Source organism: Phasianus colchicus, chromosome 33, assembly GCF_987193195.1.
Source record: "Phasianus colchicus chromosome 33, bPhaCol1.hap1.1, whole genome shotgun sequence".
NCBI classification, from domain to species: Eukaryota; Metazoa; Chordata; class Aves; order Galliformes; family Phasianidae; genus Phasianus; species Phasianus colchicus.
In genome coordinates, this window is record NC_143468.1 from 3,300,213 (window position 1) to 3,315,322 (window position 15,110).

The following is a 15,110-nucleotide window of genomic DNA, read 5'->3' on the forward strand; positions in this document are numbered from 1 at the left end:
CGCTTCCCCCCCTCCCCCATCTCCCCCCCACTCCTTACGCTGCTCTGGGCTGGGGGGGGACAGCTAACAGACCCCAAAGCAAGCGCCGGCCTTGGGTGTGTGGGGCTTTGTGGCTCTATGGCGGGGTGGGGGGTTCTGTTGCCCTCCTGCCCCCCCCCCCTCAGGAGGAGGGGGCTGAGCACTGTGCTGGCACGGCCCCCCCGCCTCAAGAATGAGTCATCACAGCCCCCGCAGAGGCTGAGCCCGGCAGAGTGGGTTGGGGTGGTGATGTGGGTGGGGGTCATTGTGCGAGACTATGGGAACCCCCCCCTGCCTGCCCCCCAACCCCCCCAGCACCTGGGGCTGTGGCTCTGTGCTTCAAAGTGCAGCGCGTGCACGGGAGGGGGGGGACAGAGTGGTATCCAAATGCTGTCGTCCCCCCCCCGACTCCTCCCTCCCCTGCGCAATTTGTGCCAAGTCCATGCAACTCAATGGGGCGGTGTGTGTGTGTGGGGGGGGGGGGGGCACAGCGCGATGCCCCCCCTTTCCCACCCCTCACACGTGCCCCGGGCGGACGCTGTCATCCCAACGGGATTCCCCCAACCCCCAGTAGGATGCAGTGGGGTTGGGGTATGCACTGCGTTGCGGGGAGGGCGTGAAGGGGGGGCACAACGTGGGGTCCTCCAGAGACATTTCCTGCAGGAACTGATCAAACTCAGAGGCAGGGGGCAGCTCTGTGCTGGGCGGCAGCCTGAAGGGGGGGGGTGATGGGCAAGGGGTTACTGGAGGAGACCCCTCCCCCGCATTGTGCTCCCCCCTCCCCCCCCCAAGCACTTACCACCTCGGAGAACTCTGCAGTGCTGTATTGATGGCTTCGAAAGGACCGAGCTCTGGCATCTCCTCATCTCGGGGTTCGGGGGAGGGACCCCCGGGTATCAGCTGGTGGGGACCCTCCACCCGGGGGGGACCCTCCCCAGGCAGAAACTGGTTGGGTAAAAAGCTCCTGGGGGGACAAAAAGGGGGAGAGGGGCTGGGGGAGGGGGGGGCATGGGATATCTCCCTCCCAGCCCCGTGCTACAGGAATTGATTCAAGGCTGGAGGGGTATCTCCCTGTGGGGAGCAATGGGGTGGGGGTGGCAGGGTGGGTGCCCTCCCCCAATTCTTACATGGGGTTCCGGAAAGGGTCCTGGCATCGGGGCATGGCAGGGTCCATCACCAGAGGGGGTGAGGAGAGCATTGGCCCTGGGCTGTGGAGGAAGCAGTGTGTGATGAGGTGGGGGGTGTTCCCACCCTCCTCCCCCACCCCACCGGCACTGCTCTTACCTGGGGAAGGAGGAGCGGAGGCCGTCGGTGACCATTGTGCTGATGTTGCTCTCAGCTGGGGGGTAACTGCCCATGGGCTGGGGACAGAATGGGGCGGGGGGGCTGCAAGGGCACATGGGAGGGGGCGGTTGGGGTCAGCAGGAGGGGGTTTTCTGCAGCTCCCCCCACTGCGGAGCACTCACCAGATGGGGCTCAGCAGATTCTCAGGCTGCAGCTCGGGCTGTAGCATGGGGAGGGTGAACAGGGGGGGCTGGGCAGCCTCGGGACCCCCCCCTGCAGCGCTCTGGGGTGGTTGGTCCCTGCAGAAGCGCAGATGGAGATGACCATGGGGGGGGAAGAGATTCTCTCAGAGCCACCCAGGCTGTTTTTTCACCCACCCTCATGCCACGGCTGCCACCCCCCCCTTCCCTGCACCCACCTCTCGCTTTCCACTGTCATTTTGATGGCGGTGGAGACGTAGCCCCGTCCATCCTTCCCTGTCTGCTCCTCTGTGGGAAAGGAGAGCACCCTGAGTGCTGCCAGCGTGGTGCCCACACCCCGTGGGACCCCCCCATGGCTCACTGTTGTAGTGGCATCCAAACGCCTGATCCTTGGGGGTGTTGGGGTAGAGGTTGCGCAGCTGCCTCAGATCACGGATGCGGTCCCCCAGGGAGCGGATGGAAAGGTCCTTAGCAGAGAAAGGCTGAATGTTCTCCACCTGGCTGGAACCTACAGGGGGGCATGGGACACAAAACTGCTTCTCTGCCCCACATCCAACGTGGGGCAGCCCATCCCAGCTCACCGTCCTTCCCACGGATGACGTGAGCGATGGTGACCCCCCCGATCTCGGAATCGCTGAAGCGCAGCAGGAAGGTTCCGTCGGGCTCCATGCTCAGCAGCTTGCACACGTATTGCTTGCTGATGAAGCCAATGATCAGCCTATAGGGACAGACCGATGGCATTGAGGGATGGACGGATGGACACCTGCCCCCTCCCACCCACCCTCCCATGCTCCATCCCAGCACCCACCGATCTGACCAGTAGCTCTTGAGGCACCGCTTGGTGAGGTCCAGGACTCCATCAAACCACTGCCAGAAGGTGAAGCCCCGTCCAGGTAGGATCTCCTGGGGCACAGGAGGGCTGTGAGGGTCCCAGGGCCACACTGACCCCCCTCTCTCCCCACCCACAGCACAGCCCCCCAACCCGGACCTTATTGAACTGTGCCCAGGAGACGCTGCGGCTCTGGAAGTCCTCTGGAGTGGCACTGTGGTCGTTGAAGATTTTCTGGGCCAGGAAGAAGTAATGCTCCTTCAGGAGCCCTTTGGTGGTCTGCACCTCTGCCATGAACTTCAGGTTCAGTGTCTCGCACATCTTCTCCCAGGGGACACGCTCGGCCACCACGAAGGGCACCCTCTCCTGGGGGAGGGGGGGTCAATCAGCATCAGTGCATCTCATCCTGCAATGCCCCCCTCCCCCTCCCACTGCCCACCCCTCTGTGCTCACGATCTCAGAGAAGGCATTATCCCACAGCACCGTCGCTTTGGCATTGTTGTCTTGATTCCCGTGGACAATGACCACGATGGGGAGGGACAGGACCTGTTGGGGGGGGCAATGCTCAGCTTCAGCCACATGGCTTGCAGCCCCCCAAACCCCCCTCCTCTAGCACTGCCCACCTGCAGCCTCATGGTGGTCCCACTAGGGCTCAGCCCCACAGTGCAGCTGAACAGAACAGCGCATTTCTCTTCCGTCACCGATTCGGAGCCCTTCCGTTCACAGCGCTTTATCTTCTTCAGCATCTGAGGAGGGGTGCACTGAGCGGTCCAGCAGCCCCCCCAGGACCCCCAAATACCCAAAAGCCCCCAGCGTTGCCCCTCACCACATTCTTGAAGTTGGCACTGCAGGTCCTGCTGCCTGGGTTGGTCTCCAAGGCCACCACGTTGTGCACGATCTCCCCGGTGCTCTCACTGGGCGGAGGGTGAGGAGGTGTTGGGGTGGTGCTGGGGGGGCCACAGCCCCACGCCGGGTGCTCTGCTCACCTCAGGGTGCTGCTGTAAGCACTGTGTGCCAACTCCCGTGCCTGCTTCTCCGTCACCATGTCGGCACGCACCATGCAGGGTTTGGGGGATGCCTGCAGCAGCTGTGGGCCCAGCAGGAAGCGGACGCTTGCCTGGAACTTGGTCTGCGTCTTCAGCACCTGGGGGGGCTGCTTCTCCACCAGGAAGGAGCTGAGGGGGGGCACCAAGCTCTGCTCCAGCCCCCGCCGCCCCCCCGCCCCCCCAGCTCTGTCCCAACCCCCTGCAGCCCATCTCCATGCGTCACCTCCGGACCAGGCTGGACAGAACCTCGTTGAGCCTCTCCAGCAGTTGGGACAGCAGCTCTGCCCCCAGCTCTGCACCCGCCGCCATCACCTGTTGGTGCAGCTGAAAGTGAACCTCCACCAAACCTTCACACCTGCGAGAAATCACCGGGAACGGGCGCCCTGAGCCCCAGAGCCCCTTGGGACAGCAGTGTCTCCACGGGCTGGGGGTCCCGTGGGTCCCCTGATGCCCCCCCCCACCGTTTCTGCAGCGGTGCGAGGTTCTCCTCGAAGAGCGCGCCGTTCCCTGCCAGCTGCTGCTGCCGCTTCCAGATCTGGATGCGCTTCAGCACCTGCTGCCTGGCCGCCTCCAGCTCCTTGGTGACCTCCAGGAGGAGCGTGGGCAGCTCCTGGGGGAGGGGGGGGAGGCACAGCAATGGGGTCCGCATGGCACCGAGCCCACCGAGCCCCACACACCAACCCCACCGCCCCACCTACACTCTCTGGTGCTTTCCCTTCCGATTTCAGCTGTGGGTCCCGCACGTTCGAGGCTGTGGAGGAACAGAGGGTGGACCCATCAGCACCGGAGCGCATCCCTTTGGCCCCAAATCCCACCCCCCGACCCCTCACCTGCAGGGCCGTCCCCCATTGCTGCTCCGTGCTCCCGCATTGCCTGCACCTCCCGCACGCGATGCTGCAGCCGCCGCAGCCCCAGACTGAATTTGAGCTCCTCCTGGCGCCGGTGGAAGCTGAGGGGCAGGTGGCGGTCCTGGGGTGGTGGTGTTGGGGAGGGGGGATGGGACACACACGGTGAGTGGGACCCCCCGAGTGGTGCAGGTAGGGGTGGGGGAAGGGGCACGCACCCTCCGCAGCACGGCGGCCTTCTCGCCTTCCAGGATGGCCCTCAGGACGGTCACCAAGCGCATCGGGTCGTGCCGGTATGCGCCCTGCGGGAGAGGGGGGTGAGGGGTGGGATAGGGGCACTGGGAGTATCCCACCCGTCTGTGTGCCCCCAGCACTGAGCCGGGCTTGGAGGGGCTGTGACCCAACATGTGGGGTGGACAGACCCTTCAAACCCTATAAACTGTGCTTAGAAAATGTGAAGTAACTTCCAAGTGCAGCCAAACTGACCCCAAATCCCACAGCCCCACTTCTGCAACATCTCCCCGAGGCGTCAGCGCTGCAGTGTGGGAGGCCCTTCCCATCCACCCCGTCCCAATGAATCAGCGCCTTCCACCGAACCCGGGGAGGAATTTCCCCGTTGGCTCCACTCCTCCAGCCCTTGTGCACATCCCACATCAGCTGTGTTTGGTGTGGGGTGGGACCCCAATGCACAATGGGAACCTGGGGTGTGCACTGCCCACATCCCCACAATGCAGGACCCATCCCAGCCCCACTGCCCACGGATTTAGAGGAGGAAATCTTGGGGTTGGTCCCCAGGAGGTGAGGGCTCTGAGTGAAGGGAAAGGCTGTGACATCTGCACATTTCCAAAAGCAAGCAGCAGCATCCCAAGGCTGCCCGCTCCCCAGCAGCTGCAAGGAAAAGCTGACCCCATCCCAAATGTACATAGAAAGTGTTACCAAAAGGAGGAGCTTTCAGCCTGAGCTGAGCCGGGGTTGGGGGTGGGGGGAGCATCGAGCAGCCCCCGCACACAGAGCTTCGCAGCAGCACAGAGCAGGGGCTGATCTGCAGTCAGAGAGGGAGAAGAGACAGAGAGCAATGCGCAGAACTCAGCAATCAGGAGGAGAACACAGAGAAGAGCTGCGCACACAAATGGAGGAAGGGGAGACCCAGAGCCCAACAGAAAATGAGGAATGTGTGGTGTGGGGCGGCCAGCTTGTTGGCGTGGGGGGAACCTGTGGGGCTGCAGGGAGGTGGCTGTGGGGTCTGTGGGATGGGGGGACACACAGAGGAGCTCCGCACCTCAACGCTGCTGATTTGCTGCAGGATGTGGCACTGCTGTCCGTCACTGGCAGCACTGCGCAGCCTCTCCAGCATCGCCGAGAACAGACCCTGTGCCACACTGGTGCAGAAGGTGTCGGGGCCGTGGATGAACTCCCTGTGGGGCAGAGGGACCGGGTGGGCACAGAGCAAACCCCACAGCTCCATGGGGATGAAGGGGATGAGGCAATTCTGCCATCACAGCGCCGGGAATTCACTGCATTACAGCGTGGGAGGAGGCAAAGCGCTCCGAGTGGGATCACACGGCGCACGAGAGGACACCCCTTCCCAAAAGCCTTCCCACGTGTGCACCCCACTGCTGCCCGGCCTCACCGGGCAGCTGCACCCCCTGCCCACACACAGAGCTCCCCCCACCCCAACCTGGAGCCCCCAGTCCCACCCAGCGCACCCACCTCCATCCAGGCACCGACCCCACTGCCTACTGCCCGCTGCCTACGCCCCCCTCCTCCCGTGCACTTGGGCTGGGATGGACTCCCCCCGCCCTACCACTCGTTCAGCCCCGAGCTGGGACCCCCCCCCGCCGGGTTCAGCCCCCACCCCGCGCAGAGGGGCGCTCACCAGGGCTGGTTCTCCAGCCACTCGCCCAGGACGCAGCGCAGACTGCGGGGGAACTCCGCAAAGATTCCGCCGAACTCCTCCGGCGCCATCTGGGAGACGATGCTCCAGAGGGACATGGTGGGAAGCGTCACCTGCGAGGAGGGGACGCCGAGGGCTTCGCGCTGCGTCCATCCCATGGGATCGGGCCGCCTGAACCCGCTGCCCGGAGGAGGACCAGGAAGCGCCGTCCCGGGGCGACGCCGGCGGCTGTGCCTCAGTTTCCCTCAGTTCCGAGGGATCCCGGCGCCTCCCACAAAGGGTGATGGCACAGGGATGTGCCGGGGGGGTGGGCGGTGCAGGAGGGACGGCAAAGTCACGGGGGCAGGAATCGGAGAAGGCTCTGAGGGGTGGTTTTGGGAACCCCAACCCCGGCCCTGTAGAATGGGGGGCCGAACTGCTCCCCATACACCCCCAAGAAGGGCACATCCCGGGGCGCACCCCAGCGCCCGCCGATCGCAGACCCCACGGAGAGCCCCGCGAGGTGTGGGACCGGCAGAGGAGGACCCCACGGCCACCCTACAGCCCTCACCCCATAGCAGAGCCTATGCGCAGGGAAGAACCGAGAGCAGAGGGGAGGGAAGAAAGCATCCCCGGGACAACATCACATCGCAGACACGACCCCCAGGAGGCGGTGGGGGACAGGGGGGAACCCCATGGTGCCGGGGACCGCACACTGACTGCGGGAGGAACCCCGCGCGGAACTTCCAGCCTCGCATTCACTTCTAACTGCAGAGCGGAGCCCACCGCCCCGCTCAGCCCGGGAGGGGGGGTCTGCACCGGGGGAACGCACCCCACGACCGCTCGGCCCCACAGCGCGCTGGGCCGCTGGGCCGGAGCCTTCCTGATGCTCGCGGATGGAGAAACGCAGCGCTCGGGGCCGGCACGGCCGCTGCATCCCCGCGCCGCCCCCGACGGCGCCTGAGAAGCGGCTGCCGGTACGCGCGGAAGCGAACCGGGACGCCGTTCCCACCTCCCCATTAAAACCCGTCTTTCTGCTGAGAGCAGGGAAGCAGCTGCTGCTGCCGGGACTCCAGCGGGGCATGCCCTGATCCGCTCCGATCCGCGGTGATGCGCGCTCCTCCTCCCGCCCCAGGCATCTCGAGGCCAGGCCCGGCCCCGCTGGCTCCGTCCCCGCAGCTCCTCCGGCGCAGCCGTGCTGCTCTTCCTGCCCGTCCCCGCGGCAGTTCCCATCGCTCCGCGTTTTCCTCCTCCCGCACCGCGGCCATCCCGGGGCCGCCGTGTCCCCGCGCTTCCTGCAGAGCTGCGGCACCGACGGCCACGTGGTGTTCGCTCGGCCAACGGGAGAGGAAGAGTAGAAGCGGCTGAGAAGGCCGCGGGGACGGCCCCGCAAAGCGGTCCCGCAAAAGCGTCCATAGCCCCGCGTGGGGGCACAGCGCCCGCAGCACCGCGCGGCCGGGATGGGACGCGTGGGTCGGGGTGCGGGGACTGCGCAGTGCAGGGATCCGGGCAGGGCTGAGCGCTGCCGCCCGGGGAAACCCCGAAGGCGAGAGGCGGAATCCGTCCCGTGCCGTCACCGCGCTGCGGCCCCAGGGTGCGGGACTGCATTGGGACGCGGCGGGGAGGGACCCGCAGAGCGCTGGGCGCAGCCGTCCGCCCCGAGCAGCGACTTCGCCCCCGGTGCGTTGAGAAAAGAGCGGCGGGACGGCTTGCCCCGGTTCCGGTGCACGAACGCAGCCCGGCCCACGGCCTCGCCCCCGCCCCGGGACTGCCGGGGGGTCCCGGAGGCACTGCGGGCGCTCGGGGCCGCGCACCTCGGCGCACCCATCGGGCCGGGACGCGGAGACGCGCTCAGTCCGTACGCTCCGTCAGCAGCGCGGAGCCGCGGACTTTGGGCCCGAGCACCCGAGCACCGTCAGCGTCCGCACCGCGTCCATCCACACCGGGGTCTGCGGGAACCCGATGGACCCCGGCAGCTGCGAGGCCGCCTCCAACACGCAGCGCTCCCCGCGACGCTCCCGCTGCCTCCGTTCCCCCGCAGCGCTCGGACTGTGCGCCCCCCCCCCGACCCCCCGCTCCCCGGAGGAGTACCTCGCCCACCCTTGGCCCCTCCCGCTCGCGACCCTCCCCCCCCCCGAGAAGCGGAGCTCCCGCACCGACGCTGCCGCTCCGCACCGACGGGACGGACCGGACGGGGCTGCGGCGCCCACTTCCCCCTTCCCGCACGCCTGGACTCGGCCCCCGCCGGCGCCCCCTACCGCTCCCTCTTCCCCCCCGCCGTTGTGGGGCTACCTCGGCTGTGGGGTGCGGCACGGACCCCCCCGACCCGACCCCGCTGCGTCCCGGGGGGGTTCGGGCCGCGCTCGGCCCTTCCCGCTCGGACCCGCCCCTCCCTCCCGGTACGGGCGCAGCCCCTCTAGTCGCGGCAGCCCCGCGCCCCCCCCCCCGGCACCCCACCCCCCCAGCCCGCAGCGCCGTTACCTGCGGGGGGGGCCGCTCGGAAGGGCCGGGCCGGGCCCGGGGCCCTCAGTGCATGGCGGTGCGGGCGCGGCCGGGCTGCGGGGTTGGCCCCGCTCCGGCGGAAAGCGCCGAGGCCAGGAAGGGGGAGGAGACGCGCGGGGAGTGCGGGGGGGGGGGGGGGGGGGGGAAGAAGGCGGCCCTGCGGCTCCCCGGGGCCGAATCGGCGGTTGCGGGACCCCGTACCGCACGTCGAGTCACTTCGCGGGTGGGTCACGGTTCCCCACGGCCCCGCAATAGAAACGCCGCGCCGCGGGTGGGCCCCACGCGCGACCCCCGGGCTCCCATCGGTGTTCCAGCGTCCGTTTGGCCCCAAAGGGGCTGCAGACCCCGCTGCTGCCCCCCACACACACACCGCCCCCTCCAACCACCGGGTTGTGCGGGGCCGCGAGCTGCGGGGTCGGGATGGGCACGGGGGACGTGGGGGGAAGCGGCCCCCCCTCACGCACTCCCGGCGATGCGGGATCCGTGCGGAGCCACCAGGGGCCGCTGCCGCTCCGTCGGTACCGCCAACACCGGGGGGGCCGCCGGGACCGCGGTCGCCGAGGAGCCCCGGAGCCCCCCCTGCTGTGTCTCGGCGGCCCTCCGGGAACATCCGCACCCTCCAACAGCATCTGGAGCGGCGGTGCCCCCATGTAACTCCCCCCTCCCCATCCCTCCGCCTCATCGGGGGGACGGTGTTGTAATTGTGACTGCTGACATCACCGAGAGAGGGGGGGCGGGAGGGTCACGGGATGGGGGGTGACGTCACGGTCTGGCTCTGATGTCAGAGCTGTGACATCATCACTCAGCCGTGGCTGTCGGGGGGTGGGAGCGCGGGGATGCAGAAAGTGGCAGAGGGGTCTCATTCCATATCAGTCCCATACCCACACCATGCCTATACCATACTCATCCCAAACCTATACCATTCCTATTCTATACCCATCTCATTCCCATCCCATACCCATCCTATACCCATCCCAAATCTATACCATACCCATCCCATACCCACACCACATCTATACCATACCCATCCTATACCTATACCATACGCACCCCAAACCTATACCATACCCATTCTATACCTACCCTATACCCATCCCGTACCCATCCCACTATTCTACCATACCCGTACTATTCCCACTACACTACCACTCCATACCTATATCATACCTATACCATAGCCATCCCATATCCATCCCATACCCATACCCATCCCATACCTATACCATACCCATCCTATACCCACACCATGCCCATACTAAATCTATACCATTCCCATCCCATACCCATCCCCCATTCTATACCCATACCATACCCATCCCATACCCATTTTATATCCATCCCATACCCATCCTAAACCCATCCCATACCTATACCCATACCATACCCATCTCAAACCTACAGAATACCCATTCCATACCTATATCATCCTATACCATACCCATCCTATCTCCACCCTAAACCTATACCATACCCATTCTATACCCATACCACATCTGTACCATACCCATCCTAAACCCACACGCATCCCAATCTTATAACATCCCATATCCATCCCATGCTTATACCATACCTATACCATGCCTATACCATAGCCGTCCCGTAGCCATCCCATCCCTATACCATACCCATCCTATACCCATATCGTACCCATCCCAAACCTGTACCATAGCCATCCCATCCCCATCCAATCCCATATCCATCCCATACCCATACCGTATCCATCCCAAACCCGTAGCATTCCCATCGCACCCCCCTCCCACCTTCATCTCACACCCCAACCTATAGCACAGCCCCCCGTACACCCCCATACCGCACCCCATTCCCCCCATCGCACCCCACCCCGTTCCGCCGCCCCCTGCCCTGCCATCCCCAAAGCTCCGCCCGGGGGGCGCAATCCGGGTCCCTCACGCGCATGCGCACCCGCCGCGTAGCCCCCCCCCCCCCCCCCCCAATCTCTCCCCTCCCCCCCTCCCGCACCCACTTCCCCGCGGCAGCGCGCGCGCGCGCGCCCGGTGACGTCAACGGGCGGCGGCGGCGCGCGCTCCATCCCCCGGTGGCGGCGGCGCGCGCAGCCCCCCCCCCCGCCCCCTCTCTCAGCCCCCCGGCGTCGCCGCCGCCGCCGCCGCCCAGGGCCGGAGTGCCCCCCCACCCCTCACTGCCCCGCTCCCCCCGCCCCGCCCCGGCCCTCCCCCGCCCCGCCGCCCTCCCGCCCCCTCCCGCACCCCCCCTCCCTCCGCGGATGTCGGTGCGCGGGCGCGGGACGCGCCGACCCGCGGGCAGAACGGCGTGAGAAGCGGGGCCGAACCGGGCCGAATAGAGCCGAGCGGAACCGTACCGAGCCGAACCGAGCCGGGCCGGGCCGGGCCGCGCCGCCGGCATGGGGCCGCTGCTGGCCCTGGCCGGGTGCCTGCTGGCCCTGCTGGCCGCGCCCGCCGCCCGCGCCCTCGAAGGTGAGTGCGGGGCTTTGCGTCTCTCGGGGCGGTTCGGTTCGGTTCGACGCGTTCCCCCGGGGCTGCGCAGCGCTCCCACTGCGGGGCTCTGCGGTGCGGTGCGGGGGGGGGCGGTGTGCGGGGGGTGCCCGCAGCGGGGCCGCTCCGATCCCGGTCTCACCCAGTCCCGGTCCGGAGCGGTGCTGCAATCCCGGCGCTCCTCCGGGGCTGTGACAAAGCAGAGCGCTGCGGGGCCGCTCCCCGCGTCGGGGGAACCCGCGGAGCCCCATTCCTGCGTGTGTGTGTGTGGGGGGGGGGGTCTATTCCCATTTTCTCTCCTTTTCCTCCCCCCGTTCCCGGTAACTTTCCCCTGCAGCGGTGCGGTGCGGGCAGATCCGGGCCCCGTTCCCCGCATCCGGGGCCGCCCCGCATCGCGGTATTCAGACGCTGCGCACGTCGCTGCCCGGCCCGCATCGATCCGCTGTGCGCGGTCGGAGCCGCTGTGCGGGGCTGCGTTCAGACGCGGGGAAGCGCTTTGCGTTGCGTTCCCATCGGGGCAATCCGTGGGGAGGGGGGGGGGGGAGGTTTTCCCTGTGCCAAGCATTGCGCCCCACGGCGCTGCTGTTGTGGCAATGGGGCCGGGGGGGTTCGGACCTCCCCCCCCCCCCCCCCATGGGGCTCCAGGTGTCCAAATCCCGTCCCACGTTTTGGGGAGGGGGGGGCACGGCTCGCAGCTGCCCCCGCAGCGCTGACACCCGTGGGGTCATTGATTGGCACGGGGGTGACGCAGCCGCTGGCTCTGACCCCACGGAGCGCTGCGGGTCCGGGTCCGGCTCCAACCCCGCTCCGCTGGGGCGCAGATTCCGAAGTTGGTGGGGGCGGAGGGACGGGCATCGCTCATTGCATAAGCGGCCGTTGCCTTTGGAAACGGGGCTGCAGCAGCGGGGATGCGCTCGGGGGAAGTTCCTCCATCCTCTCCTCCGCCCCGTGCCTCGGAATGGGGCAGGAGGGCGGCACGGGAACGCCCCTCATTGGGTTCCCAGCGCCCACCCCACGAAGCCACGTGTGCCGGCACGGCGTGCTGTGCCACCGAGTCCTTCGGGGCCATAAGAAGGAGCCCCGCTGCCGGATGAGGGGTTGGGGGGTTCGTATCCCGACCCATGGCAGGGGAGCGGTGGGGCTGCCCCGCTTTGCACCGCCGAACCCACTGTGAAGCCGTTGGTTTGTTCCTCTTCGGCTGCTGAAGAGTGGGGAGACAAAGTCCAGCCCCGGGGGGGCAGAGCCCTTCCAAAGGGACAAAGGGCAGCAGTGCCGCTCTGATCTGCCCCGGGGCTCTTCCCGGCAGCAAACATTGGGATCTGCAATGTTCCAGCCTCAGTGCTGTGGGGGAGGTCTCAGTGTTGGGGGGGGTTTGTGCCCTCTGCTGCTTTGGAAATGGCCGTGGTTGGGGCATTTCGGTGCTCCTCTGGGTCTGTGCGTGTTTTCCTGCATGGGGCTGCAGCTCCCATCCCAGTGCTGCATCCCTGGTGATGCTCATGGATGTGGAGCATCTGCCGGGTGGGTGGGGGTGGGCCCTGGGTGGGGGGGGGGCAGAGGAGGGGAGTGAGCCCCATGTGTTGCCTCCTCATTGCTCTCAGAGCAGCTCGGTGGCGTTTGGGGCAGCGCAGGGGTGATGACAGCTGTGTCCCCACGTTCTCTGTGTCCCCCCTGGAGCAGTGTGGGGCTGTGGCTGCACCTCTCCTGCGTAAGGACAAAGTGAAGGAGCAGCAGCCCGATCCTCCAGAGCTCCTCGTCCTGGAGGAGAGCTGATGAGGCCTTGGCATTAATTGGTTCTGTTTGCCACCAACCCACGGTGTGTGGTGCTGCTGTGGGGTGGGCACGGGCTATGGGGAGAGCTGGGATGGCCCCATGCTGTGCTGCGGGGGGATGGGTCCTGCAGCCTCGAGGTGTGGATGTGCTGAGCACCAAACGGTCTGATTTAGCATCACCAGAGTGAGTCATTCCCCAGGAACCTGGCAGAGGGCCGTGGAGACGCGCAGATGCTTCCCATTCAGTGGGGGGGGGGTTGGTGGTGGGGGGCTCTGGGGGTGGGAGATGCCCTTGGCTGGGGCTTTGGGGTTGGCACAGTACTGCAGCTTTGGAGGGGAATGCGGTGCCCTTGTGGGTCAGCAGTGGAGCAGCTCTGAGATGGGCGGCCTTGTGATGTGCTGCTGCCCATTGGTTGTGCTGCAGGGATAGGTGAGTGGGTCGGGAGGGAGGGCTGCCCCTCTGGGGGGTGCTGAGCCCTTCTGCTGGGGGGCTGCACCCGGGGAGGGGTCCTGAGCATGGCACGGGACCGGCTGCGTTGTGCGGCAGAGGTTCCTCTTCCACGTGCAGAGCTGATTTTGGTTCCCCATGCTTTGCACTACAATCCCACTGCTGACACCGCTGCTGTGCTCCCAGCAGTGCCACGATCCCATTGCCCTTGCTGAGCAGCCCCATAGTTGTGCTGTGATCCCAATGCTGGGAATGGGGCTAGGCAGCGGGGCTGACTCAGCTTCCTTCCTGCAAGCGGATTTGTGCTGGACGGCGTCCATCTCACCCCCCTCCAGAGGGACATTCCGACCCCACTGGGCGCCCACCTCACATATGGGGTTGTGGCTTTGTGGCCTATTTCCTCCGGGCTGCCGTTCCCCATAGCTGTGTGCTCCCATCCCAGTGGGGTGGCAGTGATGTGAGCGTGTCACCTCCATGTCACCGCTGTCCCGCTGCACCCAGCATGCAGGAGCTGCATTTCCCTCCGCATGCATTCCCGACCCACTGCTCCCTGCAACCCCTCCTGTTGCCTGTTTTGTTTTCTTCTCTCCACATCTCTTATTTTAGGAGGAGGAATGCAGGGCGGGTTGGGGTTGCAGTGCTGGAGCCCATTCTGCACTGTGAGGTCGCTCTGCCCGTCCGTCCCCAGCACTAAATATAGGCTGTGGTGTCCTTCGTGAGCCAAAGGGGTGGCTGTGGGGTGGAGGTGTGGGATGGGCAGGGGGGTCCCACAGCCATGAGGATGGGGAGCAGCTCCACACCTCCGAAAAGCATGGACTTGAGGCACTGGAGCTGCAGATGACTGGAAAGGAGCCTAATTGAGCTGGAAGTTGTATCGTTAATTGTCTGAGCTAATTAGAGTCTTTGTAGGACGTTTCTCCCAGTGAAGCGGCAGCAGCACCGTGAGTGGTGTGGGTTGGAGGTGCTGTGTTGGGTGCTGGGTGGAATGGGGGCCTTGGCCCTATAGAGCCACTGTGGGGTCATCAGAGCCACTATGGAGTCGGAGCTGCTATGCTATCAGAGCCGCTGCTGTGGGGTCAGAGTCACTATAGGGTCACAACCACTATGGGGTCAGAACCGCTATAGGGTCAGAGCTGCTGTGGAGTTGGAGCTGCTATGGGGTCAGAGCCACTATAGGGTCATAGCCGCTATGGAGTTGGAGTCGCTGTGGGGTCAGAGCCACTATAGGATCAGAGCTGCTGTGAGGTTGGAGCTGCTATGCTATCAGAGCTGCTGTGGGGTCAGAGCTGCTGTGGGGTCAGAGCTGCCATTCCCACCCCTGACCCGCCGTGGATTTGTTGGCTGCAAACCATGGGTTGAATGCAGCTGAGCCGTGCAGCGCAGCCGTGCGCTCCCGTCCCTTTGCACGGTGCAGCTCTTTGTTTGCAGCTCCTTGGGCCGCTGCGCTGCGTGGTGGCAGAGGAGCGCTGAGATGCAGCCCTGCTTGTTCCATCCGATGGTTCATCAATCCCTTTGGGGTTAATTGCAGATTGCTTTTGCTGCTTTCTGCAGCCCGGCCCCGTGCTTGGATGCTTGGTGACCCCCGGGCAGCAGCACCGGAGTGCTGTGAATGGTTTCCTGCATCGGCTCGTTGTGTTTTTTATTGTTTGCAAAAGGAAGCAGTTGGCTTTAATACTTCCTACAACCGCCGCCTTCCAGAGGGGCCGAGCTGTGTCCTCCATCCCTGCTTTGGGGCACTGAATCTGAGCTCTCTTCCCAGCAGGGAATTCCTCTCCTCCTCCTGCAACCATGCCCCCCCCCCACCCCCCCCAGTTTCTCCAATGGGAAG

At 65.9% G+C, this 15,110-nt stretch overlaps 2 protein-coding genes across 7 annotated transcripts in view; one reads left to right on the forward strand and one right to left on the reverse strand.

The window, feature by feature from the left end:
- Nucleotides 1–25: 25 nt before the first annotated feature.
- Nucleotides 26–6,417, reverse strand: STAT6 (signal transducer and activator of transcription 6). Of its 2 annotated transcripts, none has more exons than XM_090128346.1 (21): nucleotides 6,099–6,417; nucleotides 5,502–5,637; nucleotides 4,441–4,524; nucleotides 4,208–4,346; nucleotides 4,076–4,128; nucleotides 3,839–3,987; nucleotides 3,601–3,732; nucleotides 3,318–3,506; nucleotides 3,158–3,245; nucleotides 2,955–3,077; nucleotides 2,785–2,877; nucleotides 2,491–2,697; nucleotides 2,311–2,405; nucleotides 2,084–2,220; nucleotides 1,864–2,010; nucleotides 1,721–1,790; nucleotides 1,485–1,601; nucleotides 1,303–1,404; nucleotides 1,146–1,226; nucleotides 818–1,009; nucleotides 26–730 (listed from the first exon to the last, which is right to left on the reverse strand). In XM_090128346.1, exons 1-21 carry the CDS (start codon nucleotides 6,272–6,274, stop codon nucleotides 535–537), a joined length of 2,706 nt encoding a protein of 901 aa, XP_089984472.1. In that variant the 5' UTR covers nucleotides 6,275–6,417; the 3' UTR covers nucleotides 26–534. The 2 variants fall into 2 exon arrangements, with proteins under 2 accessions (XP_089984472.1, XP_089984473.1); XM_090128347.1 differs by having other exon boundaries at nucleotides 27–730; nucleotides 818–982.
- Nucleotides 6,418–10,819: 4,402 nt separating this feature from the next.
- Nucleotides 10,820–15,110, forward strand: part of LRP1 (LDL receptor related protein 1) — a 59,221-nt gene continuing 54,930 nt past the window's right edge. For 3 of the 5 annotated variants that reach the window (XM_031610075.2, XM_090128502.1, XM_031610077.2), the window contains exon 1: nucleotides 10,827–11,047. In XM_031610075.2, the coding sequence (XP_031465935.2) occupies nucleotides 10,975–11,047 (73 nt within the window). In that variant the 5' untranslated portion in view covers nucleotides 10,827–10,974. Of the gene's footprint in view, nucleotides 11,048–15,110 lie in introns of all 5 variants that reach the window. The other 2 variants (XR_016460830.1, XM_031610078.2) reach the window with 2 other exon arrangements.